This window comes from Heterodontus francisci, chromosome 14 (assembly GCF_036365525.1).
Source record: "Heterodontus francisci isolate sHetFra1 chromosome 14, sHetFra1.hap1, whole genome shotgun sequence".
In the NCBI taxonomy this organism is placed as follows: Eukaryota; Metazoa; Chordata; class Chondrichthyes; order Heterodontiformes; family Heterodontidae; genus Heterodontus; species Heterodontus francisci.
This window is the reverse complement of record NC_090384.1, coordinates 99432718-99449149: the sequence shown is the minus strand read 5'-3', so window position 1 is coordinate 99449149 and position 16432 is coordinate 99432718. Positions and strand designations below refer to the sequence as shown.

Below are 16432 nucleotides of genomic sequence, written 5' to 3'. Positions count from 1 at the left end.
ATTGATGCCTATCTGAATTTGAATTTTTTTTTTATTAACCACTGAATGGAATGACAAGTGCACGATTGCTGTACTTAAAGCAATCTTTCACAGCTGCTTTGCTTTTCAGTGATCCCATTAAATTGACAGGATCAGCCTGGAGGGTTTGCAGCATTACAGTTGTGGAATATGATGTTGATTTTTCTTTTTGTTGCATAGTGCACCTAATGGAAACATGGCTTTATCCCCGAGAAAATAAAAAAAAATTACTTAGCGTAATATATTTGTACAACCATAAAGAAAATTCAAACGCCTCTCGCTGCAGCCTGTGTTCAGCACCTGGGTTCTTTAGCTTTGTGCGTCTGAGGGGGGCTTGCAGTCTGCCAATAAATGGGCAGCAGGCACGCAATCAAGTAATTCTTCGCTACTTTAGAGAAAGTAGCGTGTGTCGTGCATTTTTTTCGTCTTAAATTGTTGAAGCGGTTATGCATTAAATATGCTGGCAGATCTTCTGCTTGAGCAAGTGGAGCAAAATGTGTAAATCGTTCATGCCTTGCTGCTTCAGTTCAAGGATTGTCATTGATCATTTGTAACTATATCCACTCCTTGTTCCATGAAATCAAGTTTGGAGTAATGGGTTCATCAGATGTAGGGTTAAATTGAGAGTGAAGAGGCTGTGTGTCTGTAAAAGAGAGTTGCCATGTTCCAGGCCTGCCTCAAAACAGCATGGGATCTAAGGGTGATATTCAAAACCACTACACTCATCATACGCTTGCTGGTTCTGAATGGGGCCCAGTCATAGGAAATGCTTGGGCTTTTACAATATTCTTTATCTCTCTTACTTATTCTACCACCCAGCTTCCTCATCTCTTAACTACCGTCGGGGTGTAGGATAACAATTTAGAGTATTAACTGACCTAAATTATAAGGTCACCGTACACAGAGAAGAGTATCAAAACGTAATAAGAAAATGCAGGTTAATCTGCTCCTGAACCTGACTACTGTGCAGATGGAGCTAATAATACATTGGTGTTGTATGCTTCAATAGCATTTCAAATGTGGAGCTTTCCTACAACTTCAACGTCTATCTGTCCAAAAACTTTGAAAATAGATTTTTTTTTCAAAACAAAGAAAATTATTTTCTCTGGTGATTTATTTTAATTACTTAAGCCACTATTAATAGAAGTGTGAATATTCTGAACATGAATAATGGTAAGGGAAGAAAATTGTATGCACTGCCACTTTAGACAGAGTAAGTAGATGGGATGCTGGTTAAGGAAAAAGCAACACCTTTTGTATAGACTTCCTCCAGGGGTCGGATTATGTTATGGAGGAATATATTGTTAGAAAGTGATCTATTCAGAGGTATAAGCATTTTTGTTATAGTTGGTTTCATCGTCACTGGTACAAAATTTTTTCAGCAATGATTTAATACATGTTTAAACAGTGAGTATTAAGAGTTCCTGTAGGCCGTGGAGTAAAAATCAGTCTGGATCCTTCTTTAGAGCCAGCTTGGCGTGCATAATACATACCCAAAGGAAGAGGCCTGAAGATCGATGGAAATCGGTCTCTGGGCCTCATCTGAATGATTGAGACAAGATGCCCGTAATGGTTGCACCTTCAGTGGCCCTCGGGTAAGTCTCAGGAGAAGGGTTGGAGCGGGTAACGAACGTGAGAGGGGGACAGCGGGAGGTGAGTGGGTGATTACAACTTCTGTATCTTAAAAGAAACATTAACTTTGGCTGGCAGACTCAGAGGCCACTGGAATCCTGAGCTGGATAGACCCAATGCCTGCCCCATTCATCAGTGACCAATTTGTCAAAGAGGTCTTTTAACAGGCATTAGGCCACTAATTTACATATTCAAGACCTCACAAATATAGCAGTGGGACTAACACCTGCACTGATTTGATGCCGATCATCCTACTGCTAAATTGGTATGCATTGTGCCCATTTTATGCCCTGATAATGGAACAACACATATCAATTAGTATCACATACCTCATCACCTTGGTCTCTTGTAGTCAGCAGTTCCATTGCCATAAACAAAATAAGCCAATTAAGAAATTTCCATTTACCTCTGACTAAAAGTTTAATTTGCATTAGTGTTAACAAAATAGAACTTTATGTTTACAGCATAGGAGACCCTTCTGCCAATTGTCTCTTTGCTGGGGCAAACCAAAGCTGATTCTACTGCCCTGTTCTCTCTTTACAGCCCTGTATATTCCTCTACTCCAAATATTTATTTAATTTTCCTTTAAATGATGCCACAACCATTTCCTTTGTAAAGCATTCCATGCTCCAGCAGCCTTTCCTAATCTTTCTCCTCTCATTCTTAGTGATAATTTCAAATTGATCATTGCACACCACTAACACAACTAGAGCAAAGTGTCTTTCCCTATTAATTCTATCAAAACCCTTCATAATTTTTAAAATCTTTATGAAATCTCCTCTTAGCCTTTTCTGTTAAAGTGAAAGTGGGTGTCCCTACCTCACATGGACTGCAGCGGTTCAAGAAGACAGCTCACCGCCACCTTCTCAAGGGCAGTTAGGGATGGGCAATAAATGCTGGCCTAGTCTAAATTGTGGCGAGTCGAAGAGACTTAGTAGTTGGCAGGAAAAAAGACAGCGGCGCAAGGGGAGAGCCAACTGTGCAACAGCCCCGACAAACAAATTTCTCTGCAGCACCTGTGGAAGAGCCTGTCACTCCAGAATTGGCCTTTATAGCCACTCCAGGCGCTGCTTCACAAACCACTGACCACCTCCAGGCGCGTATCCATTGTCTCTCGAGATAAGGAGGCCCAAAAGAAGAAAGTCAGTGATGCCCACATCCCATGAATGAATTAAAAAAAAGTCCCAAATTTCCCATCTCTGGCATCATCCTGGTGATTCTGCACTATCTGCTCACTATGATTTTAATGTGGCCTAACCAATGGTTTATATAAACTCATCATTATTTCTTACAACCTATTCCCAATTTATAAAATCCAAAAGCCTATTAGCCTTTTTTATGGCTTTATTTACTTGCTCTCCCACTTCCAGAGAATTAGGTGTTTGAACCCCTAGATCTTTCCATTGAGTATATATCCCATTCCTTGTTTCTTTCCCCACAATACATTAATTCGGTGCACTTTGTTTCGTGTAACTAGATCTTTGGAAAACCACAACAATTAACGTGTGAGATTTTATCATAGCATCATGATCAGAGAGATTACCTTTGGCAATATTTGGGAATGAACACTGAACACATTCCTATAACATAACTCTTTTGTTGTAATACAGGCATGACCCAAATATTGCAAATTCTTTGATGCCTTTGTTAAAATGAAGCCAAAGGAATGTCATATTAATTCACTGATATTGGCTGCAGTAATTTCTTGGTTCCAGTCTTGTTGACAAACCAGCGTCCAGTATGTTTTTTTAAACTGTTTTAACAACTGCGCCAGACTAGGATTTATATTTTATTTAAGTGTTGGGATTTGCCACAACTTTGCCTATTGAAGGCTCCACTTAAGTAGTGGTTCATTTTATTATGTGCTCATTATTTTTTCAAACAATGCAAATAAACCTTTGTTGCTTAATCGCTATACGACAGAAACATTTGACTCATTGGGAGGGGCATGAGTTTTGATAAATCTGACTAATTTCCATGAGAAAGATGAGTAAAATGGGAAATTAAACAGACTATATTTAGGAATTACATTAGGTTATATTATTGCAAACAACACAACTTCTAGATTAGATTATGTTTTAAAAGTGACATTTTAGTCAGAAATTCTTGTGTATATTTGGTTTTCAATGCTCAAAATACTTACAATGTGGAATATTTAAATGTTAACTTTACCTTCAAAGATCTGCTAAGATATCAATGAAATCATTTTGTCCATTCTAAACTAATAAGGTCCAATTATCACTAGGCTCTACTGCCACTGTGGAGCCATATTCAATGTAAACTCAGGTTGAACACAAGGTTATGACACTACAGCCCTCATTCTCCAACCCACATTCATTGCAACCAATGCTCCACCCTGACCCTGGAACCTCCCACAATTACCCCAATACTATCCATATTAAGTATAATCATTTAGCTCACGTTCTAAAACAGGGTTCTCTCCGCACATCTGTGAGGATAAATCAAGATTTGGCAACTTTCCCGGTACAATGACGCAGCTACTTTTCAGAGTAAGGACATACCTGTTCTGAGGTCCCGTATTCGATCACCATGCCAGTCATACAGGCGCCTTGCTGGAGATGCCAATTTGATCTTTTGAGTGCATTGATCCAGAAACTGTAAATGAAAGTAAAAAGAAGTAGAAGAGGGAAAAATAATTTTTTGATGGCTCTGTTAAGAAGCTGGATTGACGGTTACAGAGATATTTAACAAAACTGCTTGTTTTTTTTTGAGGGGGTGGGAGAGACCAAGAAAGATTATTAGTGCATCTAAACTAGAGATCACGGAAAGAGTGGGAGGGAAATTGACAATAGAATACTCATTGATTGGGGAGTGGGGATGTTGGCGGGAGAAGTGAAATTGGCCTTTGTCAGTTTTGGTGGAGCAAAAAAGGGTGACAACAACTTTGCAGCCCCTTTTAAACTCACTCTGATTTATTTTTCCATTTACTTCACTAGAAAAGAGAGAGAATCAAGTGCAGTGTAAAAGGTGCTGAAAATTTGCCATTGCCCATTTTGCACTATCACCCAAGACCAATTTCAACCCCAGGGACTCTGAATGGAGCAGGAGAAATAGACAAATATTCTCTTCCTGATCTGGATTTTCTCACGTTCTTGTGTCCTAATTATCATGTATGTGAAAATACCCGATCTTTCAAATTGGATGTTTAATCTATGTCCCATATGCCTGTTCTGATAGATCAGGTGGAGTTAAAGGTCCCAGAACACCTTTGATAGAGAAGAAGATCGTTCTCCCAGTGTTCTGACCAACATTCTACCTTGAACTAGTCACACCAAAAATAAACTAACTGGTCATTCAGCTCATTGTTGTTTGTCGGTGACACAAAATGGTTGCCACAGCTACATAACAATAGTCACTGAATTTGTAAAGGTAATTCACTATGTCAAGCCACATGATAGTTAAGGCACGATATAAATGCAAGCATTATATTTTCACTATATACCTTTCAATATTACTGCTAATAACATCAGAGATTGGGAGTAAAATTGGATATTGTTACAGCCATTTTCCAGGCATATAACAGGGAATTGGAGGTCCAAGTTAGGGAGCGAACCTCCTGCGCCCAAACAGTCGGAAACATGTCCAACACCATATAAGTTCAGATGATGTACAGGCTTCCTTAAGGGGCTACCAAAAACAGGTATTACCCTCCTTGAATATGTTAATAAGGGGCCTAATGCCTGTTTCAGGACCAAATCTGGAAATGTGTTTACCCTGAGCAGAGAAGTGTCACTCCTGCTGTGCTCAGTATTACCCAATCTACATGCATTCTAACCTCAAGGTGGATGAATTAAATAGGCCAAATGACAGTCCTCATCTATAATTATCTTGTGAAATTCCTATGCCTACATTTATTATGGTTTTTGCCAACGTAAAGTTGCCGCACTGTAATCTCAACCTGCCACAGTGATAGCACTGCAGTACCTCTGTCAGCCCCACCTGATTCCCAGTCCTCAGCCTCTACTGCAGGCAAACTCCTGTGCTCCAACCTACCCTCCTTCTCTGCTTCACAAATTGGCATCATTTTGCCAATTAAGTACAAACAATGAATCAAGGTGTTATGTAAAAATGTATCAGTCCAGATTAATACAGCCAAACTGTTCAAAACTTTTAAAGCAGAAACCACATTAAAAGTGTCCTTCAAATTATAGGCAAATACACATATTGCTGTACAACTACTTAGTGAGTTTAACATATTATCTAATATGTTAAAAGGGGCTTTAACTCGGTGTAAGATGCTCTTTGATCCGTTCGAAACTTGCTTGTCTTCCAGTGCAAAGCACTGTCCACAACCAGGATCTGCAGACTGGCACACGCCAAGGTCCAGAATTACATGATGAGGGACGCACTGAAGCTTGGGTCAGCCACGGCAAAGGCTCAATGGGGAAACGCCATTGTCTAAAGCCCTCCCAAAATGGTACACCGAGCAGCTGGAGCCTGTGTAAAACCCCTTGGGCTGAACGCACCAGAGAATGTTTGACGTAAAATGTATATTGTAAGTGTAGTGAGGCACCTCGGAGTGCCACATATTGTATTGAAAGAGATTGAATTGTATGCATTTTATTCAATGTCAAATATGAACAATTATGTAATGTACATTTACAAATTTTATGAATAAAGTATTTTTTTTTTAAAAAGAGGCTATAACTCGTTTATCATAAATGCCTATTTAAAACAGCAAAGGGATTGTATACAAATACACTGAAGCCAATGTCTGCTATGTGGAGATCTTACTTGATATTATGCTTTAAAAATATTTTTTAAAACTATTCAAATTATTCTAAATAACAGGGGTAGAAGCCCCTCCATTGAAAGCTTTGTAATGGTTTGTGGCTCTTTGAGCGTCACTTGCTGTGATAAGAGATACCTACATGCAAAAGATCCTAAGAACAAAACAATATGTAACTGACTGACTGTCTAAGATTAGCACAGTCAGGAGTCTGTTGAGCCCTGAAGTATATACCCCATAACAAAGACACCCTATCAATTTCACAGTTCAGTTTGACACCTCCAAATCTTTGAACCTAGAATGCTATTCACCTTTTTATGTTTTCTAATTTTTGCTTTCATTTAATCTCCTTTCTTGTATCTAGCATTCTTTTCAATGCAGAGATTGAAAACTGCCCCTAAGGTACAACAGTGTTAAATCTGAAAATTGACTGAGAAACTTGGGATGAATAGTGAGAAAGATGTGACGTCTCAATGCTTTCCTGCCAGTGCTTCGCTTTAACTTCCTTGTTGAAATCAAATCGCTAAACTGACTGGAATATTGCAAAAAAAAAAATCAGCCAACTATTATTTGCATTCAACAGAGTTGTGAGGGACAGACTATGAAGTGCTAAGTTCACATTTTGAGTACAAATGTTATGCTTTTTTAAAAGATATATTGCACACAAATATATATATAAGTAAACCTATTTGAAGATTCTCACACGGTTTATGTCTGAATTGCTGGACCTTTCCTTGTCATCTTGTTTGCTTCACTAAGTGTTTCTGAACCCTGCCGATTAATCTTTTCCCTGTCCCTTCAGTTAAGGCAATTGGCGCGTGAGTTTTTTTCCACAAACCTGCCTGATCGCTACTGAATTTATTGCAGTTTTTGCTTTCTCTGCATTGGGTTGCAAAAGTTTTTATAAAATTGCTCAACTTATTTCTGGAATCTTTTCCTGCTGTACCTTATCACTGCTGTGTTCTATTTATAATAATTCTGGTGATTCCAAAATCCCAAACACAATTTTGGCTTAAAAATCCAGTTTGTTTACCTGTGTCATTATCATATATTGGAAAATCTTGATCAGAAATACTGATATTAATTCATCACCTTGTTAGTGCCAAAGGAACAACATAAATTTGCAGAACTATGGGGAAAAGGCAGGGCAGTGGGACTAGGTGAGTTGCTCTTGCAGAGAGCCGGCACGGACACGACAGGCCGAATGGCCTCCTTCTGTGCTGTAACCATTCTATGATTCTAACAACAACTTCTAGCACCTTTCATATAATAAAATGTCCCAAGATGTTTTTCAGGAGCATTGTACAACAAAAGATGACTCCAAGCTACATGAGGAGATATTAGGTCAGATGATCAAACACTTGGCCGAGGAGGTAGGTTTTAAGGAGTGTCTTAAAGGAGGAAAGTGATTTAGAGAGGTGGAGAGGTGTAGGGAGAATATTCCAGAGCTTGGGGCCTAGGCAACTGAAAGTAAAGCCACCAATGGTGGAGAGATTAAAATCAGGGATGCTCAAGAGGCCAGAATTAGAGGACTGCAGATATCTCCAAGGGTGTGGAGCTGGAGGAGATTACAGAGATGGGGAGGAGTGAGGCCATGGAAGGTTTTGAAAACAAAGAGGAGAATTTTAAAAATCAAGACGTTCCTTGACCAGGAGCTAATGTAGGTCAGCGAGCACAGGGGTGATAGGTGAACAGGACTTGGTGCGAACTAAGACACAGGCAGCAGAGTTTGGGATGACCTCAAGTTTATGTTGGAATTGTCAAGTCAAGAGGTAACAAAGGCATGGATGAGGGTTACAGCAGCAGATAAGTTGAGACAGGGGCGAAGTCGGGCGATGTTACAGAGGTTGAAATAGGCAGTCTTAGCAATGGCGCGAGTTTGAGGTCGGAAACTCATCTCAGGGTCAAATGGGACACCAAGATTACGAAAAGACTGGCTTAATCTCAGACTGTTGCCAAGGAGAGGGATGGAGTCAGTATCTAGGGAATGAAGTTTGGAGCTTCATTTTTCCCAATATCTAATGAGAGGAAATTTCTGCTCACCCAGTCCTGGATGGCAGATTAGCAGTCTGATAGTTTAGCAACAATGGAGGAATTGAGAGAGGTAGTGGTGAGGTAGAGCTGAGTGTCATCAGTGTAAATGTGAAAACTAATGTTGTGCTCAAGGGGCAACTTGTAGATGAGAACTAGGAAGGGTCCAAGTATAGATCCTTGGGGGAGACCAGAGGTAACAGTGCAGGAGCAGAAAGAGGAGTGATTCTCTGGCTACGATTAGCTAGGTAAGGATGGAACCAGTTGTCAGCAGTCCCACCCAGCTGGACAACAGTGGAGAGATGTTGGAGGAGGATGATGTGGTCAACCATGTCGAAGGCTGCAGACAGGTCAAGAAGAATGAGGACGGATAGCTTACCTTTGTCACAGTCACATAGGATGGCATTTGTGATTTTTATAAGAGCTGTTTTGGTACTGGGGCAAAGGCAGAAACCTGATTGGAGGGATTCGAACATAGAGTTCCAGGAAAGATGGGAACAGATCCAAGAGGTGACAACACATTCAAGGACTTTGAAGATGAAAGGGAGTTTGGAGATGGGACAGTAGTTTGCAAGTATGGTGGGTTCAAGGGTTAATTTTTTTTTGAGGGGAGGGCTGATGACGACAGATTTAAAGGATTGAGGGACATCCCCTGAAGTGAGGGAACCGTTACCAATATGGGCTAACTTGAGGGCCAGGAGGGGAAGTTGGGTGGTCAGCAGTTTAGTGGGACTAGGATCAAGGGAACAAAGGTCTCATAAACAAGATGAGCTCAGAGGGCATGAGGGGAAATAGGCGAGAAACTGGAGAAGGTTGCAAGTTCAGGGCTAGGGCAGGGAGCGTTAGAGGATGTTTGGTCAGGTGGACTAGTGGAAGGGTGGAATGTGACAGAAGCAACTGATCAGATGGTCTTGATCTTAGAAGAAAAGAAGTCCACGAGCTCCTCGCACTTATTGTTGGAGGTGAGGGCGGAGGAGACAAGGGTTTAAGAAGACGGTTTGAGGTAGAGAAAAGAAGCTGAGGATTATTTTCTCATTCCAGGATGATCCTGGAATAGTTTTAGCAGACACGAGCAGGACCCAATATGCTTTAAGTGGTCCAGCCAGACCTGGTGATGGATGGTTAAACCAGTTGTCTGCCATACCCTTTCAAGTCTGTATCTCATGGACTTAAGTGAGCAGAGATGAGGGCCATACCAGGGCAACAGCCAGGGTGAGAGAGAGTAATAGTTTTATTTGGGATTAGGACATCAAAGGTAGAGGTGAGGGTGCGGTTGAGCAAATCAGTAGCTGCAGAAATGTTGTGGCAAATGGAGAGCCAGAGGCTAAACAATCGGGATTTTGAAAGTGCCGTTGTAAGTGAATTAGGGGATAGACTTTTCCAGGGATGTGACTGGAGGTGGTAGGGTTGGGTCATGGTAGGGGGATGTGGGTAGTGACTGATACAAGGAAGTGATCAGAGATGCCTTATGTGTAAAATTGACACAATGGCCAGGAATTTATGTGGTTCCCTGAGGCGGGGTTGGAGACGGTGGGCACGGTATCGCGACAGGTGGTGAGGTGGGGCGGGGGGGGTGGTGGGGGGTTGCAGATAGCCTGTCACCTCCCCATCGCCAGGCGATCTTCCCAGAAGCAGGAAAGGCAGACAACGGGCTTCCTCTCCTGAGGCCAATTGAGGCCCTTACGTGGCCTATTTACAGCCAATTAAGGACCTCTTGCCGCTGCCGCTGGGATCTTACTAGCAGTGGGGGGCGGGGGGTGGGGTGACTGCCTCCACCATGCCGGGAGGACGCCTTGTAAAATGAGGCGCCCACTCTGTGGCCTTGGGGGGGAAGATCCCTCCTCTGTGGGCAATCTGTGGCCCATGGAGGACCCCCTCCAGGAACCAGTTTACCCCCGGGGTGTGGGGTGTGGTGGGGTCGGGGGTTACAAAAAGGCCAGCGCCGGCAGCCCTGCCTCCAACACAAAATGCAGCCCACTATGACTAGCAAGACCATGTGAGATGGCAAGGACAAGGGAATGTTGATGAATAGGGGTTGGAGAGTTTACGTGGAGGGAAAGATTTAGAGAGGATAAGAGGGCAGTGAACTCAGAGGAGAGAGAACACGATGAGCTGAGATGGAGGCTGAAATCACAAAGAATGAGAAGTCGGTCGCTGTAGAGGCTGAGGGAGGAAGCAGTGACGATATCTCAGTGAGAAAATTTATCCATTTTGGGAGGACGGAAGGGAACGATGATTTTTAATGTGAGGTGAGAGGTGTGGAATGCGGTGAGATGCTCAAAGGAGGAGAAACGCCAGAGGAGTAGGGGATCAGGCCAAGATGTGATCTGGTAATAAGCACCACACTGTCACCACGATGGTCTTGACAGGGCAAGTGGTGGAAGGTATAACCAGGTGGGGAGGCTTCATTAAGAGGAAAGGTGTCCTCACCCCTCAGCCAGGTTTCTGAGGCCAAGAAGACGATACAATCATCCATAATCGGTTCATGGATGGCAAGAGCCTTGTTCACAAGTGGACAGACATTCTGGATGAGATGCGTTGGGGAGGGGGGTGAGAACTGATCTGTTGGCAGAGTCCACACGGTCATCACGAGAAGGGCGAGTTGGATGGAAGAAGATTGGCGAGATTAGCCCCCAGCGGGTGCAGTTGTCAGGCAGGTCGACGAGAGAGTGGGATGGGGCAAATGGGGTTGCTGCTCAAAATGAGCCAATGCCAAGTGCCTCAATGAGCCCGTGGGAGGATGTCAAGAGAAGCACAGAGGAAAGCTGTAGACTTGTCTAGCAGGGAATCAAGCTGAGTCGGCAGCAAGAGAGCTGTGAGGTTGAGGAGTAGTGAAATCTAGCAATAATAATCCAATAATAATGCAGACATTTACATTTCATAAAGATAGAATAAAGATGCAAGAGAAGTAATGATAGTGGCTGTGAAAACCATTAGAATATTCAAACAAATTGCAATTATGTGATATTTTCAAAGCTGTCATTTGCTTGGGACATCCTGTCAAAGAGTTTCATGTTACCATCCCTGCAATCCAGGCACACACAAAAAATTAGTTTTTTCAGCAATTATATGCATCAAAATTATCCTGATGACCTAATACTATAAATAGCCTCTCAGTTTAAAAATTAACATGCTTACATAATTATCAGTCATGTCAATATGGCACATCATATGGATTTTTTTTTTTACTTTACTAATTTAGAAAAATCCTATTTTTCTTTTCAAATGAATAAATTACGCTGTTAAAAAATAATTGCTGTTAATTTTCTCCGTCGCCAGAACTTCCAGCCACACTTCTGGATGGAAACTGCAGGAAAGCAGAAAGAAGATGGTTACCAAAAATCACAGATGACTTATCCTTACCTGTTGTTTATCCTCCAGTGATGTGATGATCTCATACCCATCCTGCCCAGCACCATTCTTAAAAACCAGGATTCTGACAGAGCTGTTTTCAGTGAGCTTCTTCAGACGCTTTGAGAGAATGGGCTTAGTCTTGCCACGTTTCTTGTCAATAGGAAGCACTACCCCTTTCATTGTCCAACTGACCCTCTTGGTCAATAACATGTGGTCTGTAAGAAAAGCTAAAGTTAACATTTGGCTCCATCTGATCAAGTGCCTTGTCTGCCTTATCGCTTTAACACATATTGGCCTTACTCCACTTTGGTACACATACCGCTTCCCACTAAGCATGACATAAGCTGTAGCAAGCTGGCCATGTTGATAGTGGGCATAAATCATTGTTCCTGAAGGGAACAGATGTTCAGGGTATGAAAGAGTAATATCACAATTTAGTCATAATTAAAATTCACCTTAGCATGCCTCCCTGACTAATCAGTAGATCATTCAGTAATGGATCTGCAATATTACTTTTATTGCAGCTTTATTTTGCCAGAGAACAGAGATATTTTGCCTCCATCCATTAATGAAGTATAATAAAAGCTTAATGTTCCCTAAATCTGCATTCATTCATATAATAAGCTAAATTGAGCTCATCGTGGATAAAGATAACCCAAATCAGTAAAAGTAAAGGGGCTGGACATTGATCTCGGACTGTGGATAAAACATGAGATATCGGATCAATTGCCTGTAAGACGCAGTTACTGATAATCGGTTCCATTGCAGTAAATTTTGTGTCACCACCCGAGATGAATTTCTACCCCATGGTCTCAAAACCTCCTTAATGATCTTTTATACAATCAGCTTCCTCACTTTTTAAAATAGGTGTCCATTAAATCGGAGAAAGCAATGAACTAAAGCTACAAGATCCTGTTAGAAACAGCAATGAAAGTGCATCCCCCAAAAGCAAAACCTATCTGGGGCCTCATTTCTCAGCTTGGTTCAACAAATGTCACGAAGCATAAGAGTTACCTTTGCACATGGAGGTTTCCAGCATGATGCCTCATTGGACAGTAGCAAAGGTCGTCAACAGGCCACTTGACATTATAATCCCCACCAGAACCAGAGTAGCACTGGACAAGAGTGCAGGTCATAGAAAGGTCACATAACACAAACTCCCCACTGAGGACAGAACCTCATCAAGGTGGTAGATAAGTCACATAAACACTAAAATAAAAGCAAAATACTGCAAATGCTGGAAATCTGAAACAAAACAAAAGGTGCTGGAAATACTCAGCAGGTCTGGCAGTGTCTGTGGAGAGAGAAGCAAAGTTAACGTTTCAGGTGTGTCAGCTTTCATCAGAACTGGCAAAGGTTAGAAAATAATTAGGTTTTAAGCAAGTGAGGGGGAGGGGAGTGGGGGAGAGAACAAAGGGTTTGATAGGGCAGAGGGAGATTAAATAACAAAGCTGTCGTGCGATAAAGGAAAAGTGTGTGTTAATGCTTGTGGTGAAAGACAAAGCATTAATCCAGAGAGACTGTTAATGGTGGAATAATGAGCAGCTCTGACTACATGAAAAGCAGGCACATGGTTAAAAAATATTTAAAAAGGACAGTCATGCTCTGAAGTTATTGAACTCAATGTTCAGTCCGCAAGGCTGTAGAGTGCCTATTCAAAAGATCAGGTGCTGCTCCTTGAGCTTGTGTTGATGTTCACTGGAGCAGGCCAAAGACAGAAATGTGGGCATGAGAGCAGGAGGGAGTATTAAAAGGCTTTCGGACTGAGCGGAGGTATTCTGCAAAGCAGACATCCACTCTGCGTTTGGTCTCCCCAATGTAGAGGAGACCACATTGTGAGCAGCTAATACAGTATACTAAATTGAAAGAAGTACAAGTAAATCACTGCTTCACCTGAAAGGAGCGTTTGGGACCTTGAATAGTGAGGAGAGAGAGGAGGTAAAAGGGCAGGTATTACACCTCATTGCAGGGGAAGGTGCCTTGGGAAAGGGATGAGGTGTCAGGGGTAATGGAAGAGTGGACCAGGGTGTCGCAGAGGTAACGATCCCTTTGGAATGCTGAAAGGGGGAGGGGTGGCATCATGCTGGACGTGGCGGAAATGGCGGAGGATGATCCTCTGGATGTGGAGGTTGGTGGGGTGGAAGGTGAGGACAAGGAGAATCCTGTCGCAGTTCTGGGAGGGAGGGGAAGGCGTGAGAGCAGAGGTGCGGGAAATGGGTCGGACACGGTTGAAGTCCCTGTCAACTACAGTGGAGGGAAATCCTCGGTTGAGGAAAAAAGAAGAAGACATATCAGAGGCACAGTTGTGGAAAGTTGCATCATCAAAGCAGATGCGTCAGAGACGGAGAAACTGGGAGAATAGAACGGAGTCCTTATACGCGGCAGGATGTGACGAAGTGTAGCCGAGGTAGCTGTGGGAGTCAGTGGGCTTATAATGGATATTAGTAGACAGCCTATCCCCAGAGATGGAGTCAGAGAAGCCAAGGAAGGGAAGGGAAGTTTCGGAGATAGACAATGTAAAGGTGAGAGAAGGGTGGAAATTGGAAACAAGGTTGATAAAGTTTTCCAGTTCAGGGTGGGAGCAGGAAACGGCACCGATACAGTCATCAATGTACCAGAAAAAGAGTTGGGGGAGGGGGCCTGAGTCGGGCTGGAACAAGGAATGTTCGACATATCCCACAAAAAGACAGGCATAACTAGGACCCATGCGGGTACCCATAGGAACACCTTTTACTTGAAGGAAGTGAGTGGAGTTGAAGGACAAGTTGTTCAATGTGGGAATAAGTTCAGCCAGGCAGAGGAGGGTGGTGACAGATGGGGTCTGGTTGTGCATCTGTTCAAGGAAGAAGCGGAGAGCCCTCAAACCGCCTGGTGGGGGATGGAGGTGTAGCGAGATTGGACGTCCATAGTGAAGAGGAGGCAGTTAGGGCCAGGAAACTGGAAATTGTCAAAATGACGTAAGGCGTCAGAAGAGTCACGGATGCAGGTGGGAAGAGACTGGACCAGCAGAGAAAAGATAGAGTCAATATAGGAAGAAATAAGTTTAGTGGGGCAGGAACGGGCTGAAACGATGAGTCTGCCAGGACAGTCCTGTTTATGGATTTTAGGAAGGAAGTAGAAGCGGGCTGTCCAGGGCTGCGGGACTTTGAGGTTGGAAGCTGTAGCGGGAAGATCTCCGGGGGAGATGAGGTCAGTGACAGTCCTGTGGATAGTAGCTTGATGTTCAGTGGTGGGGTCATGATCCAAGGAGAGGTAGGAAGAAGTGTCTGAGAGTTGGTGCTGAGCCTCTGCAAGGTAGAGGTCACAATGCCAGACAACAACAGCACCACCCTTGTCTGCAGGTTTGATTACAATGTCAGGGTTAGACCTGAGAGAATGGAGTGCGGCAAGTTCAGAGGGAGACAGGTTAGAGTGAGTGAGGGGGGGCAGAGAAATTGAGATGGCGATGTCTCGCCGACAGTTTTCAATGAAAAGAACAAGAGTGGGTAAGAGGCCAGAGTGAGGGGTCCAGGCGGAGGGAGAATGCTGGAGGTGGGTGAATGGGTGTGCTGGTCCAGGCGAGGTGTAATCCTGCCCTTTTACCTCCTCTCTCCTCACTATCCAAGGACCCAAACACTCCTTTCAGGTGAAGCAGCGATTTACTTGTACTTCTTTCAATTTAGTATACTGTATTCGCTGCTCACAATGTGGTCTCCTCTACATTTGGGAGACCAAATGTAGATTGGGTGACCGCCTTGCTGAACACCTCCGCTTAGTCTGAAAGCATGACCCCGAGCTTCCGGTCACTTGCCATTACAAAACTGCCCCCTGCTCTCATGCCCACATTTCTGTCTTTAGCCTGCTCCAGTGTTCCAGTGAACATCAACACAAGCTCAAGGAGCGGCACCTAATCTTTCCATTAGGCACTCTACAGCCTTGCGGACTGAACATTGAGTTCAATAACTTCAGAGCATGACTGGCCTTTTTTAATATTTTATTTTTTAACCATGTGCCTGCTTTTCATGTAGTCAGAGCTGCTCATTATTCCACCATTAACACTCTCTCTGGACTAACGATATGTCTTTCACCACAAGCATTAACACATCCTTTGCCTTTGTCCCAGGACAGCTTTGTTATTTAATCTCCCTCTGCCCTATCAAACACCTTCCCCTTTGTTCTCTCCCCCACTCCCCTCCCCCTCACTTGCTCAAAACCTAATTATTTTCTAACCTTTGCCAGTTCTGATGAAAGGTGACACACCTGAAACGTTAACTTTGCTTCTCTCTCCACAGACGCCGCCAGACCTGCTAAGTATTTCCAGCACCTTTTGTTTTGTTTCACATAAACACTGTACACTCGCTAGGAGCGCAATCTTACTGGACAGGAGCACAGGTTGAAAATAGATCACATAACACTAAACTCCCCACTTTGAGTGGAGCAACACTGGACAAGACAGTCAAATAGGATCTATTCTCACTGGGAGTAGAGCTACATAAAACTTACCCAATGCTCTTCACAAGTTAATAAGGTTGATTTTCATTCATGTGCTGTAGTGCTGAGATTATATCACTAACTGTGACATAAGGGATGATGCGTATAATTATCTGCTCTTCATGTCACTAAATATTATAGGACGTAAAGATGAGCCAAGGAAAAGATGTTAGTCTG

The 16432-nt window shown here is 43.0% G+C and overlaps 1 protein-coding gene across 5 annotated transcripts in view; it reads right to left on the bottom strand.

Moving 5' to 3' along the window:
- Nucleotides 1-16432, bottom strand: part of LOC137377181 (doublecortin domain-containing protein 1-like) — an 822721-nt gene that overhangs the window by 550730 nt on the left and 255559 nt on the right. For all 5 annotated transcript variants that reach the window (XM_068046610.1, XM_068046609.1, XM_068046608.1 and 2 more), the window contains 2 exons: nt 11795-12000; nt 4173-4266 (listed from right to left, as the gene is read on the bottom strand). In XM_068046610.1, coding sequence (XP_067902711.1) covers nt 4173-4266; nt 11795-12000 — 300 coding nt within the window. The remainder of the gene's footprint in view (nt 1-4172; nt 4267-11794; nt 12001-16432) is intronic.